General features: G+C 39.4%; 1 protein-coding gene and 1 pseudogene across 7 annotated transcripts; both read left to right on the forward strand.

The window, feature by feature from the left end:
• Nucleotides 1-36: 36 nt before the first annotated feature.
• Nucleotides 37-21,494, forward strand: SERPINB12 (serpin family B member 12). Of its 7 annotated transcripts, XM_059706292.1 has the most exons (10): nt 37-407; nt 1,674-1,720; nt 4,586-4,641; nt 7,996-8,181; nt 10,951-11,085; nt 11,711-11,851; nt 13,152-13,269; nt 16,436-16,578; nt 17,767-17,934; nt 18,908-21,134. In XM_059706292.1, exons 4-10 carry the CDS (start codon nt 8,014-8,016, stop codon nt 19,310-19,312), a joined length of 1,278 nt encoding a protein of 425 aa, XP_059562275.1. In that variant the 5' UTR covers nt 37-407; nt 1,674-1,720; nt 4,586-4,641; nt 7,996-8,013; the 3' UTR covers nt 19,313-21,134. The 7 variants fall into 7 exon arrangements, with proteins under 7 accessions (XP_059562275.1, XP_059562278.1, XP_059562277.1 ...); XM_059706295.1 differs by lacking the exon at nt 4,586-4,641; XM_059706294.1 differs by lacking the exon at nt 1,674-1,720 and having other exon boundaries at nt 18,908-21,133.
• Nucleotides 8,194-10,939, forward strand: LOC132239663 (guanine nucleotide-binding protein G(I)/G(S)/G(O) subunit gamma-5-like; annotated as a pseudogene).
• Nucleotides 21,495-22,560: the final 1,066 nt, after the last annotated feature.

Consider the following 22,560-nt stretch of genomic DNA (forward strand, 5'->3'; position numbering starts at 1 on the left):
ACAGTGCTGAAAGTTGTCTTGGGGGAATCAGGATCAGAGAAAGGAAATCTGGCCTTTCTAGCAGTCCTTTATAAAGGCCTCCTCTGTGACCTGCTTTACAAGCAAGCTGTGGAATAGCTTCTAAAGAGAGGTTGTCTAAAAGAGATACCCCAGACTTAGAGACAATTAATTTAAAATTTGAGTTAGTGACCATAAATATATCTCTTTTCCCCCATCTTATTGGTTAATTTTCCGATTCATGGTCATTATTTGAAAAGCCAGTGAATTTCTTGCTCAATATCTATCCTTAGCAGTTTCCACAGGCTATACTAGTATATAAGACTCAGCTGTTCCATTCTCTGCGTGATATTGAATTGACTTCATCAGAGCACAGACCTTAGCTGGGGACAGTCCTCATCGGCTTTCAGGTATGTGTGGGGAGGTGGACAGGCTGCTGTTGGTCGAGGTGCCTTTGTGGACCAGTTGTGCTGGCATGAAGCTCTCTGTGTTGCAGGTCCTTTTTGGGGGAGCTGTGATGTGATCCTCCTGATGCTCTCTAGCATTGTGACTGAGCAACTGAGTTGTCTGAGTCCTAGTTTTCTCATTTGTCAGGTTGGGATACTAATGTGTCCCTCCTGACTTGTTGGAGGGACTGGACGAGATAATGGGTGCGGAATAGCCTGTTATATATTAGGCTTTTATATATCTGGATGCTGGGTAAGATCCTACTATGCTAGGTGTCATGAATGCAGGGATAATCCCACTCTTGTTCATTGTATAACCAGTGCCTGGCACACAGTAGGTGCTCAATAGTCATCAAATGAATGTCTGGGCTATTATTTTACTGCAATACTCAAGAGGCTTAGAGTTTTGTCTGGGGTTAACATCAAACAAAAAAATGCATATTTTTAATTTAAGAAACTATTTCTTGTAAGTGTATTTTAACATTTGTTTTATGAAAAGAGAAGTTATATATCAAAGGCTGTAAAAACTTCATAGGCTTTAAGTATTGTTATGTTTTATCATTTGAAGCAAGGATAAGCAAACTTTTCAGTAAATATGAAAGGGATTAAGAAGTCTAAATTGCCAGTTATAAAAACATTCATCATATGTAATGTATAGCATAGGGAATATAGTCAATATATTGTAATTGTGCATGGTGTCAGATAGATACTAGACTTATAAGGATAATAACGTTGTAATTTATGTGTGTCTAATCATTATATTATACACATAAAACTAATATAATCTGTCAACTATAATTGAAAAATAAATTAAAAATAAAAATTATTATGTTTTATTATTTAAAGCAAGGATCAGCAAACTTTCAGTAAAAGACCAGACAGTAAATATTTTTTGGCTCTGCAGTCATATGGTCTCTTCACAACTACTCGGACTCTGCCATTGCAGAGTGAAAGCAGCCATAGACAGCCAGTGGGCATGGCTGTGTATCAATGAGACTTTATTTACAAAAGCAGGCATTGGTCTAGATTTGGCCCACAGGCTATAGTTTGTGAACCCCAATTTGAAGGATGACACTTACAGAAGAAATAGGTATATGTCTACAGATTTGTCTAAGAAGTGAAAAAAAGTTTATGAAGTACTAATTTCATGTAATTGCAATAATAATGCTGATATTTGTATTGCACATTAGAGCATGCAAACACATGTTACTATTTCTTTTTTTTTAATAGGTGAGAAAATTGAAGTTCAAGAGGAATTTGTTCCAGATCTCAGGCTAGTAAGATTCATACCAGGGTCTGGTTCCTCTGATTGCAAGTGTACTGCTTTTTTCTGCAGTGTGTTCTTGGCCACCTCCTAGCTTATGCCCATCTTGGTCCCTGTGCCTCAGTCACGCTGGGGTAGGAAGTTGGCTTCCTTTCTAATCCTGAAGGCTTCAGTTTTGGATGTGAGAGAACTGAGGGCTTTTATGGAAAGGGTAATTGCTATCTTAAGGGTGATTGCAAGTTTTAAAACAAGTTTATTGTGCTTTAGTCTTAATTATTGTTGCTTTTTGTTATTTTAATGGAATTTTTTATTTTGGATTTCATGCGTTGTTACCCAGGCTTCTAAATTTGGAGGATAAAATGGTAAATATCAGGTTAACTGACTCCTTTAGAAGATCAATAGATCAAAAGATCAATAGATCATATGTCTCCCTGCGGATATTTTTCCCACAAACATTTTGCTTCCTCACTATTGTGATTTAAAACTAACTGAAAAAGAGCCTCTACAGCATCTTAAAAATACTGCCTTCACCACGCAGGAGAATTTTAATCCCACTGTTTAGCTTCACCAGCTAGCAAAGACTTTGCATCACAGTCTAACATCCTGAATTTTCATTCCAGAAAGAAAAAAGACTAGTTGCTAACAGGTTAAATGTTTGGCTCATAACTCACTCAGGGTGAGTTGTAACATCCCTAGGAGGGGTCCTCTAACTCTGCACTTGATGAAACCCTATTTTCACAGCCTGTTGACACAGAAAAACCTTGAAGAGCACTGTCAGGTTAGTGACCCTCAGAATTCCTTGCAACTCTAGTGTAATTCTCGGATGCTTTAAGTCGCTGATATTAGCCTGACTTTTTTCAGCCACTCAGATGAGCTGATGAGATTATGTATGCAAAGTCCCAAATGGTGCTCAACACACAGTACGCGGTGCTCCATGAATTCTCATGCCCTCTTATGGTCTATCAGGTTCCTTTAATGTTTACCTGCACTTGGTGGTGGATTTCATCATTCCTGATTGAACAACCGCACCACACGAGAGTTGTAGGCTTGTAAGGCACAGCCATGCCTTGTCATATCCTTGGTGAATTACTTGACAGGCCAAACAGATGCAATCCTAGATTAAAGATACCCAAACAAGCTTTGGATCTGCTCAGGCACCCAGAAGCCCAAGGCAATGTGAATATCACCAGCCAACAATGAACAAACGTGACAGACAGAAACCCAGGAAGCCAGGGGAAAGTTTATCCTGTTCTGAGTGTACATAGTACCCTTTTTGAAAGGCGGTGATGCATGGTAACTGCTCGAAGCAGTTATCGATCAGGTGGAATAAAGTGTTAATTGATTCAAGTGTTAACATTTTCCCAACCTCTTGTAAATCATAAGCAATGACCAGACTCAACCGAGAAATGATGGCTTTTAGAATTTCGTGGAGGCGTTTATAGAAAAAACAAACAAACAAACAAACAAACAAACAAACAAACAAACAAACATCCCATAAGCTTTTTTCAAATGAGAAAGTGAAGCAAATTAACAGCACATTTATTTTCTATGTTTACTGTTGAGAATTGAAAGACCCCCCCGGACACCCATCTACTAATTTCTGCTGGCCGATATCTTACCTTGTAAAAATGATTTTACTTGTTTCATTTCTACACTAGCTGCATAAATAGCTTATATTCTCCATATAAGTAAACATATAGTAGACTATATATGAGCAACTTATATGCTCCATAAAGGCAAAACTTTACAAAGTTTTCTTTTGAATTTCCCTATGTTTAACATAATCATATTTGTGGGGGGTGGAGCTGAGATTGTATGGTTGTCAGACAAGTTAGAAAAGGAAAAGGGGTAAAAAGGGAAGCAGGCCAGAGAGGATCCTCATTTTGTCCCTAAGTCATGTTGCATGTTGATTCCCAATGTTTTTACTCTTCCAGTTACAACCTCTGTGCCCTATTCACCAACCCCGTGTTTATGGTCATAAACAAATCAGGATCATAGACTGTTAGAGCTAAAATGAACATCAGAAGTTACTTGGCTCAGTTTTAAAATTTATTTTTTCAGTTGTGAAATATATTGTGCCATGAAATTTTTATCAGAAGCCTGATAAGAAAGAAAAAGAGGAGGGAAGGAAGGCAGGAAGGGAGAGGGAAGGAGAAAGGAAGGAAGAACGAACAAAAAACAAAACAAAACAAAAAATGAAGACTCGGGGGTGTCTGGGGATCTAAAAATCCTTTCAGGAGATAAATAAATAGGTGAGCAGGTCACAGCAAGAAAGCTAAAGTACACAAACTTTCTGGAGCTATTGGACAGAGTTGATTAGTTTTCTAGCTCCTAGCAAATCAGTTTTCTTCCAGAAATTCCCTCCCTCCTCCTCTCTGTCTCTCTTAATAATTTTAATTTTGTGATTGGTATTCAGCTATTCTAGTTAATAAATTAAATACTAATCTCTACTCACATCCCAGGTTATTGAAATGGGCTTAAAGCTAATTTTAAAAAGTTTAGAATAATATAGAAATTCAAGTATAAGAGAACATCCAAGACAATGGGCATATGAAGTAAAACAAAACAAGCCTATGCTTCTCTATTTATCTAGTATGGGGAATTGGGTTGAAGGGTATGGCTCAATGTTATTATGAGGGCTCCATAAAGAGCAAAGAATATATAAATATAGTAAGTTAAATATTTAATTTAGTTGAAAGCATAGAGGGTATTTGTTTAAAAATATATTTGCCATACAATCCTCCTTGCCAGTCCCCTCTCACCCTCCCCTCCCAGGGCCTTTAATCAATCAGTAATAATTTGACTCTGACTTCCAAAAGGCAGTTGGGAAGGTGCCACTATGGGAGGGGCCAAGTTCATATATTTCCATTCCTGACAGGGTACAGATTGAAACTTACCTCGCCAGCTGTTAGCAGCAACTCTGAAGGCAAGAAGGTAAATGCTAGCGTTGCCTAGTATCATTTTTAACAATAAACCACTGCATGGGAAAATTGTTTTAAATAATAGAAACCCAGAGTAGATTGGGTTGATACTAAAAGATATGCTGTTTTTAGTTAGGCAACTGTCTTTTAAAAATGAGTAATTTGTTTTACGATGTTTTGAAGTTTTGGTAAATGTGGCAATACCTGTCAGGAAACATTAGCCATCATCTGTCACCTCCCTCAGCCCCCCAGCACCTAGTCACATGTCAGATGTGTCTGGTTGATTTCTTAAAAATGCGGATGTTTGAATAATTTTTAAAAATCTTTACATACTTGGCATATTGTATACTATGTTTTCACTAATTTCTGAAATATAAAATGGTATAATATTTAGAATATCTGTATTTTAGATAATATGAGTTTACATTTCTCTTTGGCAACCTGAGATGGAAATGCTTTGATTAAATCTTTCACAAGTATTTCTTTGTTTTTAGATATTGCTTATCCTTTAGTTACTTATAATTAGGTTTGAAAATCAATTCCAACAGAATTGTGTAAAGATGAAATTTTATTCTTAGCTTATATATAGCTTTGTAAAAATGGTGGAAATTTTAAGACATGAAATATTTTTGGGATATGAAATTCACACTTAGAATAGTTTGGACAGTTAGAAAATCTACTTAGTCTAACCTTTTACATTGTTACAATAAAGGAAACCTTTATTTTAGTAACTAAACTATTTCTAATAGGGTAGAAAATCAACCCAAAGTTGATCCCACTCTGTAACATCTCTATTAATTACAGCTACCTGCAGAATGTATAGAGTCAATGGGAAATACGAATTATCACCTACTGTTTCAAATATTAGAATTATTTTAACTGAAAAAGGGGCAGATAATAGTAAATAAATCCATAAATATTAATGTTTTTATGCACCACTGTTTATATTCTTTACTAATGGGATATAAAGATGAATAAAAAACATGGAACTTTCGCTCAAAAGAATTATGCTTTCGAAGGAAAGACAGAAATATCAAAAACAATTACCTTATAGACAGAATCATAAGGGAAATAGAGATATGAACATTTGTCTTTCATATACAAATAAATGAACGTATATATGAATATAGATGCTATGATTGCAAGATGAGAAAGCACATGGAAAAATGAATGCAATGGACTTGTCAATATTGTGAAAGCAAAATGCAAATTTATTGTTCTGGTGGCTGACCTCATTACTGATATTCTGCCATCTGTACAATAAATTTGCATTTGAGAATCAAAATCCTTATTCCATCTTACTAGAGTTTAAATAATAAATCACTTGGGAAGTAGTACAGGCAAAAATATAACATTTTTATTAATATCAATGTGAGTTTTCACTTCTTTTTTTCTGACTGAAATTGTTCCTTAATGTCTTTCTGTATAGTATAGTCAGTAAGAGGTGGCATTGGGGACTGTGAATCCATTATTTGCTCCAGATGGCAGCATGCTGTAGGAGGAGGAAGGGTGGCTTGGAAATCAGACTGAATGGACTGATTTGCACACCAGCTACCCCACGTCATAGTTGGGTATAAAATAAAGATAGTTTCTGACTTATGGGATTGTTCAAGAATTAGAGACAATATTTGTGAAATGCCAGGCACATTGTAGGCTCAAATTAAATAGTAACTATTATTATAAAGTTATTTCTAATTGGATTTTATTGATTTCTCGAGTTGAATGGATTTTTGAGAGACTTTATTATTTTGAAAGGTTATTTCAAGTCTGTTAAGGATATTTTCCAGTGTAGATTAAAGACACATGTGGCACATTTTCTAAAAAGGTACCTAATGTTACCTTTTTGAATTAAGTTTAATAGACTAAAAAATCTATTAAAGTGGGAAAATGTTAAAACCACTGTATACTGTTGAATTTTTCTTCTTGAGAGAGTGAGAGAGGAAGAGAGAGAGAGAGAGAGAGAGAGAGAGAGAGAGAGAGAGAGATATGAAGTTGTTGTTCTACTTATTTATGCATTCATTAGTTGCTTATTGTATGTGCCCTGACCGGGCATTGAACCTACAACCCTGGTGTATCAGGACAATACTCCCAATTGAACTACCCGACCAGGGCCAAAGCAATAACTATTTCTTAATGCTTGCTATGTGTCATATGTCTGATGATTAAAAACACATAAAGGGTCTTACATTTCCATCTTGGAAATATACAATATCCATAGGCAACAGAAAAAAGACATTTTATTTGAGGGGGATAGGTCCAAAGTGAGATCTACTAGTATATAAAGTTGTCTTGGTACTTATGGAATAGATTATTGGGATGGGGCTGAGGCAAGGGCTGTCCTAAGGGAAATCATTCCCTTACTTTGGTTCCATTACTTACGTTTGTCAAGAGAAGCCAAATGACTTTTAAACCCTCAGCATCTTTCAACCCTCTGTTACCCCTTGGACAATATCAAGGACTGATTAAAGTGCTTCAAGTCCTATAGGTTTCATATGGAATGAGTCAAAATGAGGTGAGAATGTTAACAAAGGACATGACCCATGACAATTTTTTGTGTATATATTCTGCCATAGAGAATTCAGGGACAGTCCAGACAAATGTCTTAAGCAGAACCAAGAGAAGGAGGTGATTGAAGCTTTCTTGGTTATTAACTTGACCATGGGGACATGGTAGCCTTTGACTTGATTTTACCTGAATAAAGGAAGTTCCACCATGAAGTAGGTAGGATTTTGCCCTCCAAAAGATGTGTTTAAGTCCCAATCCCCAGTAATGGTGAATGTGATCTTATGGAAATAGGGTCTTTGCAGATGTGGTCAACTTAAGATGAGGTCAAACTACTGGGTTAGGGTGGGCCTTAATCAAATGACTTATAGGAAAAGGGATATTTGGGTACACACACAGAAGACAGAAGGAAAGACATATGTGAAGATAGATGCAGAGATGATGGCTCTACAAACCAAGGCATGCCAAGGATTGCTGGCCACCACCAGCAGCCTGGGGAAAGGCACGAAGCAGATTTTCTCCGAGAGCCTCCAGAATGAACCAATCCTGCCAACACCTTGGTAATGGACATCTGGCCTCCAGAACTGAGGGAGAATAAGTTCCTGTTGGTTAAGCCACCTCGTTTGTGGTATTTTGTTATGGCAGCCTTAGCAAAAGAATCCACATCACTGAATAAAAATAGATCTCTATCTGTATTATTATCAATACTGACATCAACATCTATAGATCAGATGATGGTGACTTTATCTTCCAGGTTTTAATAGCTTACTAAATAACTGTATATGATTATATCTTGAGTATTTAAAATGAGAACTGTCTACCTATTTTTCTCTGATCATCATTTTCTCTTATTTGTTTGATTTAGGCTGTCATCAGTTTCAAGATGGATTCTCTTATTGCAGCAAACTCCAAATTTAGCTTTGATCTTTTTCAAGAGATAAGCAAAAATGATGGTGCTAAGAACATCTTCTTCTGTCCTCTGAGCCTCTCAGCTGCCCTTGGCATGGTCCGTCTGGGGGCCAGAAATGACAGTGCACAGCAGATCGACCGGGTACGGTTGCAGTAACTCTGGGTCCACTCTCAAAGCCAGACCCTAATCCCATTTTGGCAAGCCAAGCTGCTCACTGAACCCCAGACTTGCTCAGAGTCTTCATCTATATCCTTGCCTTGCTTCCTCTTCAGTCCCATCATTCTTGGAGGCTCAATGAATCTTCAGTCTCCTTTATGGTATCTCTACAACCTTTCCAGTCTGACAGCTTTCTTGATTCATATCTGTTGCTCTTTCTCTCTATAATTATTGATACCAATATTGCTAGTAATTTTTAATGTGTATATGTTTTCTCTTTCATTCATTTTATTAAGTAAATATTTAGTAGGCACCAGTTTCATGTCCAGTGGCTAAAGATGCCGGAGTCACTGACTCTCTTTCTCACTTCACATCAAATTTGTCAGAAAAGACAGCTTTTCTTTTGAGATCTACCCAGAACCAGGTACCTCCCACCACCTCCCTGAGGTCTCTTCTAACCTGAATACAATTTCCTCAGGAATTTCCTGCTTCCACTGACAGTATTCTCCACCTAGCTCCCAGAAAGGTCTTTTGAACACATCAGTCAGACCCGATTTCTTATCTGCTTAACACCCCCCCCCCTTTTAATTTCACTAATGATAGAAGCCAGAGTCCTTACAATGGCTCATGAAGGTCTGGGGATCTGAATTCCAGGTAACTGGTGATACCATTTCTCCCCATCCCCCCTTTTTCTCTCTCCGGCCATGCTGGCCTCCTGAGTCCTTGGAAAGCCCAATCCTCTGCTGCCTTAGGGCCTGATGCATTCCCTTTGCTTGCCACAGATAACTGATCTATAACTTTCTCCTTCAGGACTTTGAGCAGTGTTTACCTACCTTGACCTTTCAATCTAACATTGCATCCTGGCCCCAATCCCTAAAGATTCCCTCTTATGGCTTTGCCACCCCTGTATTGCATTTTTTCATTTTCTAACATACTGCATATAGTAACTACTCACTACATGTATTGCTTTAAATATATATTGATTTCAGAGAGGAAAAGAAAAGGAGAAAGAGATAGAAACATCAATGATGAGAGAGAACATTGATTGGCTGCTTCCTGCATGCCCCTATTGGGGATTGAGCCAGCAACCCAGGCATGTGCCTTTGACTGAATCTCTAACCCGGGATCCTTCAGTCTGCAGGCTGAGGCTCTATCCACTGAGCCAAGCTTGCTAGGGATGTATTGCTTTTTGAATGTCCTACCCACTAGAATATAATGTCCTAGAGGGCAGACATCTTTGTCCTAGGACAATGCTTGGCTTATGGTAGCCACCCAATACTGATATGTAGAATGAATGAATGAAAGTGGCAAGAACAACTCCTCAGGTTGCTGCCTCGCCTTCTCACCCCGAGGACCCATGACCAGCGACCTGCTACCAACCAATCTGCCCGGCACTTACGTGCACCATGTCTGGTTCCTCCAGCGTCACCGCTATGGAGAAAGTGGTTTAACAGCTCCAGCTGGAGGCCAGGCTCAACTGCGTGAAGGTTTCCCAGGGAGCTGCAGATTGGAAACAATTCTGTCTGCAGAATGCTCAACATGACCCTCTGCTGACTGAAATATCTTTAAGTACCAATCCCTTCAGACCCCAGAAACTTTATTTCTTTTTGTAGTAAAATGAAATTTGAAAGTGTTCTAAACCACTTTTCTTGAACCGCTGAATATTCAAAGAGAGCTAAATCTGAAGCCTGTACAAAAAGCTTATCCTATAACATGTGCCATACTATACAAACTTCTGCTTTTGTCAGTCCTTAACACCTACCTCTCTGAATTTTCAAGAATTTCTATCGAACAAGAACGATTATTTTATATACACTGGCAGCAGCATACAAATAAAATATTTAGTATAAAAAGTAAAAAAAAAAAAAAGAAAGAACAACCCCCCGAATAAATTACAGGATCCTGAGGTTGGTTTTATATTTCCCTGGATCTGAACCTGACTGCTGTCCCTAATACAGAGGAGTGAATTCTTGGATTAAGGCAGAATGCATTTAGGGTCATTCTACTTTATTCATTTACTTTGATTTGGTATTATTTCTTTAGCAAAACTTAGCTTTAGAGTGTGGTTGGCATCATCCAGGCCAGGTTTCAGGTGTTTTTTCTCCAGACACTTGGGTGTCACCTGCTAGCAAACCTGGCCTCCTAACTTCCTGTGATGCTCTGGGCAACATGTCTTCTCCTGTCCTAGCTCACTCGATTGATTTGAAACTGTAGATCAGCACCTTCTAACATATATAGCATTTGAGCCATATATGTAATTTAAAAATCTTTAGTATCATACTAAAAAAGTAAAAGGAAATAGGTGAGACTAATTTTAATAATACATTTTATTTAACTCAATACATCCAAAATATTATCATATAAACATGTAAACAATTAAAAATTTAAATGAGATATTTTACCTTCTTTTGTTTTTCATACTAAGTCTTCAAAATCTGGTGTGTATTTTCAAAGTTAATTCCTTCTGGTCAATAGCCACAGGTGACAGTCTCAGAAATACCTGATCCTCTCTTAATTTAGTCATGTTCATTCCTACATGTCCTAAGGAGGTGTGGGTAGCATTCAGTTGACCTCCCCTCCATCCCACCTCACATCCCAAATCAAAAGAAATGTCCACATTTCTTTAAACTTTTGTTGATTGTTTTTTTGGACTATGTAATCATTGTCATAGTCACATCATTAAAATGTTTCTGAAGCTCTTCAGACTTTGAGCTGTTCCTATTGTCTGAAAGGCCCCGTGCCATCATCACGCAGGTACTCCACTTCGATGAACTTTCCCAGGAGAAAACCAAAGCACCGGATCCCTGTCTGAAATACAAAGAGCAGAAGGTGCTGGCTGACAGCCCTCCGGAAGGGCAGAAAGGAGCGACCAAGCCTTCAACCCCACAGGTGAGCCACCCATAAATTCCTGCTCCTCGTCTTTACAAACCATTCATGCTGGCTGTCCTGTGGTGCTGATGGTTGCTTATCCCCACACATTATGTCCTGGCCATCATCCACAGCTCCAATAACAGCAATAAACCTATAAGACCCACAATTCCTACCGTTTATGTGTCTTATACATTCTTGGCTGTAAGCCACTTTCCTAAAGAGTAGAATCTAGTATCTTCTATTCAAAGCCATTCTACTCACCTACTTTTACAGACCACAGCCCCCCAGGATGGAGCCTGGTTGAGGATGAAGGGCAGTAAGGGGAGGAGGGATTAGCTGTGGGATTTTTACTCTTCCCCTCCCGCTTTTGCCTGTTTTGTTTCCAGCTGAAATCTGTACTGACACACACAATTTTTATTGGTTGTCCCATAACCAGGAGCAGGAATTACATATCCCTCCACCTTAAAAAGCTTAAGAGGAAGGTGCAGAGAAGATTGTCTCCAGATGTATTCTTCATGGATAATTTTCCACTGGGCCTCTCTGCTCTCCTCCTTCCTCTCTTCTTCTCATCTTGCTCCCCTACATGGTAACAAAGCCAATTTGCTTTGAACTGGCTAAGACCACATTTTGTTTCTTTTATTAGGTGGAGTCTTCAAAGGATGAGAATGAACTTCTCAGTTGCTACTTTGGGCAACTTCTCTCCAAACTAGATAGGATCAAATCTGATTACACCCTGAGTATTGCTAACAGGCTTTATGGAGAGCAGGAATTTCCAATCTGTCAGGTGAGTTGGGCAAGAACGGTGTTTAGAGCTATCATGGAGCATACTATCTACAAATCACCTGCCATCTGGAACACAGACCTTGTTGAACACAGCGCCAGGTTGTGCCCTGTGGTCTGGTGGGATGTCCAGGACCCACCTCCTCTCTCATGGCTTCTGTGGCCCTCCTCCCAGTTCCCAACTTGAGCAGTTTACGAGGCTTCTTGTGAGTGGGCTAGAGTGGGTGGAAGGAGGGTCGTAGGTCTAATAGCCTTTAGAACACGTGTGAGTTTGATAATGCTGTTTTCTCTTTCCCAGTCAAGGTGCCTGGTAGCTGCACTTGGTAGCTCCTCTTCCTATTGTCCCTCCTACCCCTGCCTCCTAAGGCACTTCCCTAAAATCACCTTTGGTGCCACCACCAAGCCCCTGCCTCCCTCGAACCCCCTGCCCCTAGAAATTGTACTCACTGAAGGAGCAGAGCAGGGTAGCAGAAGGAGACTGTATTTGGAGTCAAAAGGCACCTGTCTTTCTCTGTGGCTACACTGCTTTGTCCCTAGCACAAGTTTCATCTGAATCTGGACTTCAGTTTCTTCTGTCACCACTAGAAGGAGCCATATACACGGCACTAAACATGAGGGGAGTGACCAATGGCAAATGTGCCACACAGCCTAGGGCTGGCCTAGAAAGGGAGAGGCAGCCTACTGGGACCAAAATAAGTAGTTTTCTCACAATGGAAATTAGATTCTACATGCTGTTTTATTGAAAATCTGGCCTTATTTAGATATAAATTCATATATCATACCGTTACTAATAAAAATGTACAAATTGATGATTTTGGTATATTACATTATTAATTAAAAAAATTGTATATCTATAACAAAAATGTCCACTTTAATAATTTTAAATATACAATTCAATAGCATTAATTATATTCACAATGTTGCATAATCATCACCCTATTCTAAAACTTTTTTATCATTTCAAACAGAAACTCATTCAGCAGTTTTAATTTTTTGAAATAGAAGCATTTTACAGCTAAGTTGCTCAAGTTGCTTGATATTTATCTTGTGATGTTTCCACAGATGGAATGTCCAAATACAAGGCTATCTGGTAGGAGAGCCTTGTGCCATTATAACTGGGGACTGCCCCCTAACCAAGCATTCTAGGTTTGAAACTGTCACTGCAGCAGCTGAAATGTCTGGCTTATCAGGACTCGGGGAAGACAGAGACTGACACACATCCAGTTTGAGTGACGAGGCACATGACTGCTTCACTCCTAACTATTAGCATAATGATATGATTTCCATTTGTTCTGATTTAACAGGAGTACTTAGATGGTGTGATTCAATTTTATCACACAACGATCGAAAGTGTTGACTTCCGGAAAGACACTGAAAAGTCCAGACAAAAGATTAACTTCTGGGTTGAATCGCAATCCCAAGGTAAGAAAGACCAAATGTGTTGGAGCTGGTATTCCTTCCCATTTAAAAGCAAACAGCTCAGGCCAGCTTTTCACATTGCTCATCTGTTCGGGACCAGATGCTTACCGGTGTGGACTGGGCCCAAAGCTTCTTTCTAGCGCGTCCAACAGTTAAAATGCGTAGGTGCTATAGTTACTGTCGCTTTTCTATTCCATCATAAAGGCGATGTGCTTTTCTTTAAGCCAAGCACAGGGTCAGCAGGAAGTTAACTCTTTCCATTTCTTTTAAAGGGTCAGTAAAACGATTGTGAAGAGAATCTAGTTATTCATAAGGACATGGAAATAATAAAATCCTTCTTCTTATCAACTTTTCACTAGAATATGTGTTCTGAGTGAAGGGGGATTTTCAGATAGTGATGAGTGGTGAACATTGGAGATCAACATGGATGGCATTATGTTTTAATATGAAACTCCCTTTCCAACTTCATCCAGCTCCCAGCAAAATGGAAGTCTCTGAAAGGACTGTATAAACACGGGGCTCTCAAAGCAGTCCCCCACCCTGTCATATTTAAATACAATCGGCCTCCCTGCCTTGCTTGCTGGCAGCCCAGTCATCAAACACACTTGCCTGGCCACCAATCCTCAGCCATGACCCCTCTGAGCATTGATCTCCATCTACCCTCTACTCTGTATTGTCCTCCTTCTAATGTTTTCTTCAATGTAAGCCATTTCTATGGCTATTCCAAAAAACATATAAATGGTACTACTCTGGAATAGTATCAAGTCCTTGTGTATTGCCCATCTCTTACACCTGTGCTTAATTTGGCAGAGTACAGGGTTCTTCACTGCTGTGATGTTTGCATTAAAGCAAAACAGAAACTGCACAAAACTGGGCCTGATTGCAGCTCAATTGCTCAAAGGACTTTGGTGTTGATGACCTTTCTGGTTCTCAGTGGCCACATCTGCAAAATGATGGAGTAGGAATGAGAAGATGTCTTACCACCATAAAATTTCATAATTTATATTTTCTTTAGTAAATGGAACCCACAATTTCACACTCTAAATAGTTTCTCCTCATAGGTTCTATAATGCTATAAATACTTTCATTATAATTTAGTGTTTTCTTTGATACTGTTGATCACTCTCATTTTTTGAACCACACCAGTGTTTTCAGCACTAAATGTTCATTTGCCTATAGAATCAAAACTCATCTTCCCTCTAAAATATCCACTGACATTGGAGTTTGTCTGTCATATTAGAAATATTTGGGACCCCATTTCTTGAACTTACAATACCTAACTTACAACAAAATAATTTAGCATATTTAAAAACTATTCTTTAATTGAGCTGTAGGGAGTTTCAAACCTGCAATAGTTATTTTAGTGTGTTATATTTACTTATTATTAATATACAAAGTAACACTGCCTTAATAAGAACCCTCCCAAGTGTAGAAGTTTTTCAGAATTGATTTACACGATGAACTAAGAACAAAAGAAAGCTAGAGAAGGTTTAAGACAGGGAGTGTGTCTTTAATTTTTTTAATGTTTTTATTTATTTTAGAGAGAGGAAGGAAGAGGGAGAGAGAAACATCGATGTGAGAGAGAAACATCAATTGATTGTCCCCTGCATGCCCCATACTGGGGATTGAGCCCAAAACCTGGGCATGTGCCCTGACTGGGAATCGAACTGGTGGACCTCTCCAAGAATGGGGGGGATGTTCAACCACCTGAGCCATACCAGTCAGGGCAGGGAATGTATCTTTTAAAAGACATCTTTGATTATAGGCTGGAGAACAGTTTAGAAGTAGACCAGAGTGGAGGTGGATGGATTTGAGAGATATTAAAATATAGACCAGAAGGATTTTACCAAATACTTGGATAGATGATGGATTGTTTAATGAGAGTCAGAGTCATCAGGAATGACCCATAACACTAACACGAAATCTTAATTTCTCAAAATGAAAAGCAGAGTCTATGAGCCCAAATAAAGAAATCACCTTTCTGACATGCCATTCATGTCACCTTATAACACATGTAAAATATTTTAATTTACTTTTTCAAGTAAAGATTTTCCTACCTGGGAATATGCCCTATCCTCTCCCTATCTCCAGTCTTCCTCACATTGACTTAGGGCTGGGGTGCTCCTGCCTGGCCTTTCCTTGGGGGGAATAACCTAACTCCAAAATTATTTGTCTTCACTTCTTTCACATGCCACAAAAAATTTCCCATACCTTTAAGGTTCCACTTAATTGCCAAGAGGAAAAACTTTAGCTTAAGGCATGAATGTCTAGTTTCTCTTTAGTTACTTAACTCTCCCAGAGTATTTGAAATATCTATGGTGACAAAGTAATGCATTATTATGAGATTTAAGTGGAAATCTTCTTAAGGTGCTCAGGCCTAGGCATGCATTCCAGTAATGGTACTGTTGATTTGCTATTTTGAGGTAGAAAAGGTTGTGCACTAAAAATGAACTGTTGCCTGATAGCATGCGATTTTCCTGTCTGTCTTAGGGCTGTGCTGTTGTGGAAGGAGGCCCAGCACTGAACCAAGAATGGGAAGGTCCAGGGACTCATCTCAGTCAGCTTCCCTGCTTTTTGGCCGTGTGGCCTCAGTCTTCATGAGCTACAGTTTATAATACTATAGAGAAAGGATAACAATATCTACTTCTCATGGCTGATGTAGGATGGAATGAGGGAGGGCATGTGAAAGTCTCTATAAGATAGGTTTTATATCATTGGTGCGTACATTTATGTGCATTTTTGTTTATGCATAAGCATATGCATGCTGCTGTGATGAGTGCTTGAGACAGGAAGTTTATACAAGAGCTTGTTTTCTTAAGGATGTGATAATATAATCAGGCAGCAGTATCTCTACTCTGAAGGAGAAATCAGGGCATAAGATGTCTGATGCCAAGTTTCCACCACAGTGATAGAGAGAACCAGAAAACTGCCCTTAGTTACAGGGCTCTGAATTAGATGATCCTCCCACCACTCCCAACCTTACTTCTACTCCTTCCCCACCCAGGACTCTGAGTGGTTTAATTTCCTTGGGTTAGTTCTTGAATGAAACACTCTCTAGCCTTGGGCATGTTAAGCTGCATTAAGAAACAAATCTGTCTATATGAATACTTTTGATACAATTAATATTTAAGATATTCTCTGGAATTTTATTTTTATTTTTATTTTTTAGGTAAAATCAAGGAACTCTTCAGCAAGAATGCCATTAATAATGGGACTGTCCTGGTGCTGGTGAATGCTGTTTACTTCAAGGCCAAATGGGAAAAATACTTTGAAGTTAAAAACACAGTTGATGTACCTTTCTCTTTAAGTGAGGTACTATATATTAGAGCATGTACGTGGTTTCTAATGATTCCACTCACAGTTTCCACTAATAATGGTTTGTAATATGTATACTCAACTCTAAAGCTTAGACCTCTGGGTTACAGCTTACATTTATAATAAGAACACTTTTGCTATTAACAAAAATCATTATCTGGAGTTTATTGAGCTTGTCTTTCTTTCTTCCTTTCCTCTTCTTTCTTTCTTTCTTTCTTTCTTTCTTTCTTTCTTTCTTTCTTTCTTTCTTTCTTTCTTTCTTTCTTTCTTTCTTTCTCTTTCTTTCTTTCTTTCTTTCTTTCTTTCTTTCTTTCTTTCTTTCTTTCTTTCTTTCTTTCTTTCTTTCTTTCTCTCTTTCTTTCTGTGTCAGACACTGCACTGAGCATTTTCTATTTATTATTTCATTTGTTCCCTAAAATCACCTTATGAAAATAGGTGTTATTGTTATTATTCCCACTAAGGAGCCGAGGGGAAAAAACCACAATGGTTAATTTATGTAGCCAAATCCATGCATTAGGATTCACATCTGTGTTTGCCTGAAAAACCCATGTTCTAAACCACCTGGCTGTAGAATAGGAGGAAGGGAAAAGTCAGACCCAGCCTAGCACTTGTTAGCTGGATCACTGTCAAGGGTTTCATGTCCTCATCTGTAGATTGCTAGTCCTCCCACCCCCATACTGTGAGCTTGTCTGAGGTCTGAGGTGTCTGGGGCTGTGCCCTTGCCTCTGATGAAAGTCCATGGAACAGGTACTGTTATTTACTATGTAGATGATTATCATTTAACCAAGGTTCCCATTGGCCCTGCAGTGGGGTCATTCAGTCCAGCTCAGACAGGGGGTCGAGTGAGGCCATGAAGCTGGGGTAGCTGAGGTATGGAAGAGAGAGAGAGCTGCAGGGCTTGTTTCTGCTGGCTAGGCTGTGAGTAGGTGCCTGGATAGACAAGCTACCAATAAATGGTTTTGGGAGTTGAATAATCCATTAAAACCACAGGAGGAGAACGTGTTGGCAAAGTAAGGGCCTGTGGGAAGATGACTCTTAGGTTGGGTCACTGGTGTGGCTCAGAACTTCTGGGGAAGACCCTGCTCAACTTAATGGACCCCTGTTTTCACAGAAGTTGGGGACCATGTGAGTTTGTAAGCTTATCATGGCAGTCCTGTGACCTTCTACCTTGTTCATTCACTGCAGAATGAGAAGAAGACTGTGAGGATGATGAATCAAAAGGGTATGTTTAAAATGGGCTTCATAGAGGAGGTGAATGCACAGATCCTTGAAATGCCGTACACCAAGGACAAGCTCAGCATGTTCGTCCTCCTGCCGTCTTGCTCTGCAGATAACCTGAAGGGCCTACAGGAGGTAAGGCTTCCTTTTCCTGTCTCTCCAAAATGTTTCATTATAGATCTTAGGAGAGCAGCCCCACCTACCATCTACCTCCTGAGGCAGGATGGTATCTGAGCTGTCCGAGATAAGCAAATCATATATAAGAATCTGAATTTGCTGACCTATTTATTCCTCACTTGTTTGGAAAAGAACAAATGCCAAACATCTAGGCTAGGGCTTTCCTCACTAATCCCATTTTGCTCTCTGGAATTGTATTTTCCAGATCACCGAGTCTGGATGGGAGTAACTTGAGAATTGCTACAGATAAAATAGCTTTTCCTTTTCCCTGAACATCCCAACTGCTGGCCTCTCACTCAGACTATTTTGCCATAGCTCAGTTAAAGACGCTTTAGCTGAATCCTGCTTCAGGATGCCTGTGCTTGGACAGGAGTGGGGATGCTGATACTGGAATAGATTGTGTGTGAGGTGGGAATTAATAAAACCTGGGGAGCTCAACTACACATCCTGTAGGTAAAGAGATAGAGGCAGAGGGAGAGAGAAACAGAGAGAAACACTGGATAGTAATTATAATAATAACCACTATTCAAAATGTATTATGTGTCTGCACTATGTTAAGTATTTTAAATACATAATTTTGTTGAATCCTTGAGGAGCCTGATGGTATTATCTCTGTTTTATAGAAGAGATTGAACTTCCAATGTCAAGGCTTGGTCATGCTCACCCAACTTAATCAACTGAGCTTTGCTGAGCTTTGAATACTTGTCTGTCAGACCCTCTAAAACACTGAAACTCAAGTTGTTCTGTAACTTCTAAAGAGAAAAGAGATTTGTTCGGAGGAGTTTTAAATGAAATCAAAGTAGTTTGAGGTGTAGGAAAAGACCTTGAACATTGTTACTGTCATTGAGTAGACTTGGGCCCTGAGAAGTAATTGGGGTATTCTTTGAAGGCTCATAATCTGACCCATAATATTGTTTTCTTCATCTTGCAGCTTGAAAGGAACATCACTTATGAAAAAATAGTGGCCTGGAGCAGTTCAGAAAATATGACAGAAAAAAGAGTAGCTGTCTCCTTTCCCCAGTTCACCCTGGAAGACAGCTATGAGCTCAACTCTATTCTCCAAGACATGGGCATCACGGATATCTTTGATGAAAAGAAGGCTGATCTTACTGGAATCTCTCTACATCCCAGTTTGTACCTGTCGAAAGTTGTCCATAAAACCTTTGTGGAGGTGGATGAAAATGGCACCCAGGCTGTCGGAGCCAGTGGGGCTGTGGGCAGTGTAATGTCTGCACCATCCTGGGAGACCTTTAATGCTGATCACCCTTTTCTCTTTTTCATCAGACACAACAAAAACAAAACCATTTTCTTCTATGGCAGGGTCTGCTCTCCTTGAAAGGAGCACAGTGTCTAGTACCTGGGAGCTGGAAGAAAATGACAATGTAATCTTCCCATAGTACAATGTGGGCATTTTTTGCTAATATCTAAAGCTGATGGAATTTCATCACAGTGTCATGCTCCCTTCTTCCAGGTTTGGCCTGGGTGTGTCCTGCTCTTTTTCTCAACCTGTAGTTGACTTTCATCTAAATCCCTTAGTATTGAAGAACCCTTGCTCCCTCTTTCACCTCTCACCACCCCGAGCTTTCAAGCATATAAAAAAATTCACCCTCTGGACCTGAAGGTCAACATCATTGAGAATGATATTGACTTTAAGTTACCTACCTCCTTTTGAGGGAATCATGAAAGTTCAAATCATTAGACCACTTCTAGGAAATGGCAAACTCAGAAACCACTTTAACATGGGTGACAAGAGAAAATGTTTAAATGGAATGTATTTTGGAAACTCAGTTCTGTTTCTGTGGCAGTTAAAATTTCGGTGCACTGGGCAAGATGCATCTTCCTCTTCCATCTTTTATTGCCCAAAGATGTCCTGTAAGAGGCTTCTCACTTAGGAGGAAGGAGGGCTTGGGGGTGGATTTCAGTGAGAGCTCAAAGATATAAAAGTATATCGACCAGCATTCATTTTGCACAGAGAATTTGTCTTGTGAATTTGACATTGACCCAGGAGAGTGGCAAGTGAATTTAAGAGATTAGTCTTAGTTTTCCTCATTGAGTCTCTGAGGCTATCATCGTGAAGCCCTGCTCTCTGTCTCTTCTGCACCCTCTTCCCTTACTTAGAGCATTTTCCTAATTACCCATCATGAGGTGGGGGAGGGAGCACTTTTCACTGTGGAAAGTTGGGGTCCTCATCCCCCTCTCTGTACTCTGCTCACATGAACCGATTTGTCCACCCAAAGGTCTCAGGCCTGGGCTTGGGCATGATGCATGTGGAATCTCTTGTCAGGAAGGCCACTGGCTCCATATCCAGCCTCAATCTACTGAAAGCCTGATGCCTGAGTGTTCGACTACAGGACCCGGGAGCTTTGTTCTCTGATGAGTCAGTTTGAGTTCTTGATCTCTGCCTTAGCTGAATGCTCTGGAATGACTCTGACATGCCTCAGTCTTTTTTCTGTGGAGGTGAACTTCTGGCCCCACTTCCCTATCCTGCCTTATATCCATCTTCTTCCCAGTTGCCACTGTGTTGGTTACGTGTGGTGGTAGCAGTTTTTGCAGGTGAAGGTAGGTTAATTTCACATGCTTTCATGCTGCCCCACCCACCCAAATTTTCTTCCACACTGGCAATTTCTTTGTGCATGTTCTTCATGCAGGCTGCAGATAATCAAAGTTTGTTTATGGCATTAAACATTTTCTCATTGGGAATATGAGGCAGTTTGAGGCAGCTCTTGCAAGTCCTTTATCCATAATTCACATCCCTTGGATCAAATTTATCTCAGATAATCAGATACTTAGTGTCTCCTGTGGTTCCTTTTGGGGCTGATGATCTTGAAGGCTGATTCCACACTGACCTGCATCATCGCTGGACACTGAGCTGGATAATCATAACCTACAAATAGGCTTGGAATTGTCTGGCATTGTTTACATTCTTATCTTCTTTGGTGAAAAAAATCTTCCTATTTGTATTGTGATTTCTCAAAATTTTAATCCCAAGGGGAAAATATATCTGTTTTCAAAAATGAGAAAGAGTGAGATTCTTAAATCTTTCTGTAAATCAGTAAATGCATTCTTTATGCAACATTGATTGATTAAAATGTTTCTTCTGAATGAATAAAAGCACTTTTGTCATTAAAATATGTATAATGTATTACCAACTGACTTTTTAGTGATATAAATCTAACTTAAAATTTTTTCATTAAAAATATAGAAATACACAATATTTAAAGCTAATAACTCATCTATTATGTAGGAAAGATATATCTTGTGCTATACAAATTCTTACAACTTTACACCATAATTACACATGGAAGCATACAAAAACAGATGAAAACACACAATTCTGAAACCTAAGAGACAGCCCTGGCCACTATGGCTCAGTTGGTTGAGTGTTGTCCATGCACTCAGAGGTCAATAGTTGATTCCCAATCAGGGCACATGCCCAGGTTATGGGCTAGATCCCCAGTGGGGGTGCACAGGATGCACATCTTTCACTAATGTATTTCTATACTTAATATTTAATTTAAATATCCTCATACTGTCTTCCTCCCACTTTCTCTTTCTCTCAAATTAATAAAAAACATATTGAAAAATAAAACCTAAGAATCAATGAACGATCAAAATGTGGAAGAAATTTTTGCTGACTACAAATTAATGGGGCTGGACAGAAAGGTCTAATTGAGGAGCTATCTATGTGGCAATCTGTCTTGTGTTCCTACCACGGCTGCCTTCCCGAATTCAGAAACACAAGATCTCTGCCAATCAAAATTCTGGAATCCATTTCTCTGCTTTGCACTTGCTGCTGTTTCCTAGCCTCTGTCTTTCTTAGCAGTTTGGTTTTTTTCAAGTATGACTCAGAGGAAGGTGAGACAGTCATTGGCACTTTTCCACTCTAGGCAGTTTTGTCATCACAAGTAATGTATTTTTTTTTTTGTGGGACAAAGACAGAAAGAACCCTGGAGGTAATGTTTGAGTTTGCATATTTCATCTGCTCTCTTTGTTTGGAATGTCAGGGTCAGGCCATACATGGAGAAAAGCATTCTAGCAGTCAAACAGAACTGTTCTAGATGGGGCTGTGGGAATTATGCTCAAAATAACTCTTCAATCTTTTCACACCAACAAGACTGACAATCCAGTAAGGCAGGCAGAGGCAGGAGATCACACAAATCTGTAGTCTGCCATAACTGCAAGAAAACCAACCGGAGCATGAAACTCTGGGGAGTGAACTCCTCCATGACTCCTGCAAAGTTCCTTCCATCCAGCAATGTTGCAGGACAAGTCAGGCAACGTAGAGTTCAAACAACTGATTTATGCTGACTAGCCAACAGGTTCTCTACTACTCTTTAATTCACAGGCCCAGGACATTCTGTTTTATTTTAACCCAAGTCCTCCTTATGATTTCATATATCATCTAATGCATGCCTATCTCCCCTTCCTGCTCCTCCCAGTTTGTCCTGGAGCTGGATAAGCCAGAACACTTGTTGCATCATCCCAGATGCTGTTTACTTCTTTTGCATGTCCAGTATTGTTTTATTACATTGTCGTTAACCTGTGCAGAGGTACTGTAACTGGGTCAACAGGATGAGGAAGATG

This window comes from Myotis daubentonii, chromosome 8 (genome assembly GCF_963259705.1).
Source record: "Myotis daubentonii chromosome 8, mMyoDau2.1, whole genome shotgun sequence".
Taxonomy (NCBI): Eukaryota; Metazoa; Chordata; class Mammalia; order Chiroptera; family Vespertilionidae; genus Myotis; species Myotis daubentonii.